The sequence below is a fragment of the Tupaia chinensis genome, unplaced genomic scaffold, assembly GCF_000334495.1.
Source record: "Tupaia chinensis unplaced genomic scaffold, TupChi_1.0 Scaffold143116_1, whole genome shotgun sequence".
Classification (NCBI taxonomy): domain Eukaryota; kingdom Metazoa; phylum Chordata; class Mammalia; order Scandentia; family Tupaiidae; genus Tupaia; species Tupaia belangeri.
The window spans coordinates 250479-254849 of record NW_006202960.1 but is presented as its reverse complement, the minus strand read 5'-3'; the positions used below and the strand labels follow the sequence as shown (position 1 = coordinate 254849).

Sequence of the window (4371 nt, the reverse complement as noted above, 5' to 3'; positions counted from 1 at the left end):
CTTCAATCCTCTGCCTTCCCCAGCATTTCCTTTGGCTATTTCCTCCCTCTCACCTTTTAGGTGTAGGTTTAAAGGCATTAGAGAGGCCTCCCTGATGAGCCAGTGTGCAGCAGCCCCTCCACTGTCACTGTATCCCCCTTCATCCTATTTCTCTCCCTGCACGACACTTACTTCAGAGGGCAACAGCCCTTCCTGCAAAGGGCCAGGTGGTCTCTCTGCAGCTGTTAGTTCTATAAGGTGTTCAAATCAGTCACACAAGGAGGTGTGTCTGTGATCCCATCACAGCTTATGTACAAATGTAGGTGGGGGCCAGCTTTGGCTGGTGGGTCACTGCTTGGCCACCCTGACCTGACTTACACTGTCTGGCTGTTTTCTCATTGTTCAGGGCTCTACTTTGCTGCTTCTACTCACAGTGGTTGCCTCCATGCTTGGCACAGCCTAGGTATAGAGGAGACACAGCATCTGTTCAGTACACAAGTGGGTAAACGTAACATGGTGACTGCATTGCTCTACAAAGCCCTGCTCAGTCACTGGGTTTCTAGTTTCTTTTCTTTTAGCACTTTCTTCCACCTGGCAATTTGGCTTCCCCTTTCTCATCAGAAAGATGACTAAACATGGGCAAGTTGAATTGAAGCCTCCCCATAATCTGATAAAGCCAGTTAGAACATGGAGAGGGGATGTGGCTTCTCACAGGTGGCAGGACACAGACTGCATGGCTGGGACAGCAACTCTGAATGTGCACATGCAGCCTCCTTATGAGGAATTTTTAATTCTGGGCAAATTCTCAAGTTGGTCTAATTTCCCACAATTTTTCTAGGAATTTCTTTCACTCCTAATCTTAGGCAAAACAAATACTTTTTAAAATCTCTTACAGAAAATCTGATTACAAGGAAATAAAAAAATTACAAAATCCAACTTCTCAAACCTACTGAGAGTTACTTCGAATTGTGACTTCTCAAGAATTGAATTTGCAAAAAAAAATAAAAATAGGTGCCCATGAGAAATCTAATAGAACCCTCCCTTGCTGACTGACATCGCCACACTTTTCTTCCCATTCAAACGTCCATTTGCCAAGTGTCCATGGGTGATTACCACTGAAAGAGCAGGAAAACTCCACCTGGTCCTATGGACTTTTCCATCTGACAGTGCATTTGTATCCTTTGTGAAACAGTCTCTAATAAGCCAGTAAAAATTAGTATTTCCCTGAGTTCTATGACCTAATCAAACACCTAAAGAGAGTCATGGAAACCAAAATTTACAGATGGTCAAATAAAGTATAGGCACCAATTTATCACCAGCGATTGGTCTCCGATGTGGGAGGCAGTCATGTGGGGTGGAGCCCTCTCCCGAGTGATCTGAGGTAGATACTGTCAGAATTAAATAGACTGAGAGGACACCCAGCCAGTGTCCATGAAGAATCACCTGCTGAAGACAAAATATCTTCACACCCAATTTGGTAACCAGAGCTCACCAAAGTGATCTGTGGAAGAACAGAGTAGGAAGAACTGACGTGTTTTATTATTTTTTTTTCCTCTGAAAAGTAAATAGACTTTTTGTTACATTTCTCCATGTTCATGTTTGAAAATGCCTTTCTCTCTGATCATCACTGTTTCTGGTATGAATTCTGCCTAGAGCTTGGCTGAGGTGAGCGGATACATGAGAAAGGGACTAGACACCTAAACCTTCTCATATCTTGCTACTGTTGAGCAAATCCCTAAATCCACTGCTACAAGCGACACCCCTGTGAAGCTACATCAGGCTTCTTCAATTTCTAATTTCCTGTGTGAATTGCACCATTTTGTTGAGCTTAGAACACTCTTGAGTGAGCAACTAGGTTATAGCTTCTGAACAGAAACTATGTCCTGAAGGCCCTGAGGAAGGCCTATGAGCCCTCCTGACCTGCCCGGTCACTTCTTTCTTTCTCCTACACATGCAGCATGTCTGACTTTGTCTTGTATGATCCTTACCCTGGGGTTCCAAATGTGCTGTCTGTATTGCTGAGGAGAACGTGAGACTTGCTGTGTGCCAGGAGTGTCTTTCTCCTGGGGCAGCCTTAGTAAATTACCACAAACTCATTGGCTTACTGCAACATAAATTTATTTTCTCATATTCTGGACACCAGTATTCAGAAACCAAGATATCAGCAAGGCTTCACATTCTCTAAGGGTTTTCGTCACTGAAGTTACATGGTCTTTCTCTCTTGAATCCACAGATATGGAAGACCTAGGAAAGTGTGGTTACTGCTAGATTTTCACGGTCTTGTGCTTCTGGTTTAAGAAATCCATTCATCATCTGGCTGAATTCCTCTTCAGTCTGAAAGAAAATGTAAATGAAATGTTGAAAAGGGAGAATATTGTTTTGCTAAAGAACTGAGAAGTGGGAACACAGATGTAAGCAACCTTCGCCAACTCACCATGTCACCGAAGGCGTTCATTTCCATTGTGAAGCTTTGTTTTCCTTGGTTGTATTCCAGATTGTGCTGTTCAATAATTTTCATATTTTTCTCCCACACAGATCTCCTCCATTCTTCTTCATTCTAGAGGCAAGAACAAAAGTGATGGTCTCTATTTCTACTTAAAACCAACCCCATGCTCACCAAGTAGATTTGAAGTTAAATATGAAGATAACCATGGCCAAAAATGGCATCACACTTCTGAGAGCTGCTCTCCAAGCTCAGGCACAGCATGGATGGATACTCATATTATGTTTATAATTGGTGCTACTCAATTACTGCCTCGGGAAGAACCAGCCTCTAGAAACTACTCTATGGCTCTAGACTTCAAGCACTAAGGAACATTGTTTCTTAAGTCCCTCTACAGTTTCAGATGTTACCAACCGGAGCATACGTTTTCTTGTATTTTGCCTTCCACTGGGTCCATTGTTCATCTAAACGAGCATCAAGGGTTGGGGCAGTCGAGGCCATTCCCAAGAAAAGGATAGCCAGAAAGAGTAAAAGATTCATATTTCACAATCCTAGACAGAGAAAAGAAACGAGTATACAATTAGATCAATAGTTCTAAAAAAAACATGTTACTCTCCCTGGAGAAACTGAGGTCACTCTGGAGGAATCATGGTATTTAAACTATTTCCCCAAGTATTTACTCAAGAATCCTAGAAGAGCCAAAGGATATAGTTGGAGAAAAACAAGCCAAGGGTAAGTATTTGTTTGTGCCACAAGAATGAAAAATGAAAAACAGCCTGTCCAGAGTCTTAGAACTGCAGCAGGGTATGCAACAACCAAGAATGGGAAAAGTCTGAAAAGGATCTGAGGGGTCCTTGTTCTTCAGGAAACAATTAGAAAACTCTAAACCAGTCAATCCAGATTTTGTAGAAAAGTGTTCAGATCACCTAGGCAAAAACCTAATTAGAAGGACATCTGATCACACATAGGGGCAAAGGATCCCCAATAGTAAAGAGGCCACCTCACACTGTCTCTTTGGCTAAAATATAGCAGGAGGTGAGATATTTTCTGGAATCTCCCTTCTTAAATGGAACCTTTCCGAATGTCTTCCAGGACAAACTAGGAAGGAGAATACCCACAATTCCCAGCAGCTTTCATTAGGACCTGTGCCCCTAACACCCCCACTCACGTCCCAAAACCAGCAGAGTTATGGTGGCTGTACTGCAGGAAGCCAGGTCCCCCAGTGCCTGTTCCCAGACAGAAGCAGGCACCTTTTGGGCTCAAGGCTCATGGACACTGGGGCAGGCCAGACGGGGCGCACCTGTTCCTGCCCTCCCCACAGGTCCAGACAGTGAATGCAGCAGGCATACAGAGATCTAACTGCCCTCCTCACCCAGCTAAGTAGGGAAACCACGTGGCTGGCGACTCCCTAACCTCTGGCATGCCTAAGGCTGGTGGGATAGTTCATTCCAGAGATGGCTCCAAAATCCCCTCTGACTCACAGAAATCTTACCTGATGTGGCCCACCGCTGCAGAGGTACAGATGATAGATACAGAGTACAAGGATCTCCTGTGTCAGCAGCTGCTGCTCAAGGACTGCCTATTCAGCCTTCAGGACCCCTAGAAGTAGCTGGGCCAGCACTGCCACGCCCCTCCCCACCAACTCCCTGAGCTATGATTGGCTGCACCAGCATCTGGGCGGGGCCTCCAGTTATTCTCACTCACGGTAATTGATGTAGCTGGGTCCCAGCCCTCCAGGATAGCAGGGTGTGTGTGAACCGTGCAAGAGGAAGGAGGGTTGATAGCTGGACACCTCTGGGCTGTGCAAGGATAGTCTGGTTCCTCCCTGACACCTTGCACACACTAAGGACTTTCAGGCCTAGTGATTCATAAAAAAGAGTTTGCAGAGTAGCCCATGTGGATTTACAAACACTGCTTTTCCTTTACTCCTAGAATTGTTTAAAATCTAC

General features: G+C 44.6%; 1 protein-coding gene across 1 annotated transcript; it reads right to left on the bottom strand.

Moving 5' to 3' along the window:
• Positions 1-2089: 2089 nt before the first annotated feature.
• Positions 2090-3988, bottom strand: LOC106733305 (cathepsin L1-like). The gene is made up of 4 exons (XM_027766402.1): positions 3915-3988; positions 2837-2973; positions 2414-2536; positions 2090-2313 (listed from the first exon to the last, which is right to left on the bottom strand). Exons 2-4 carry the CDS (start codon positions 2960-2962, stop codon positions 2224-2226), a joined length of 339 nt encoding a protein of 112 aa, XP_027622203.1. The 5' UTR covers positions 2963-2973; positions 3915-3988; the 3' UTR covers positions 2090-2223.
• Between the last annotated feature and the right edge of the window lie 383 nt (positions 3989-4371).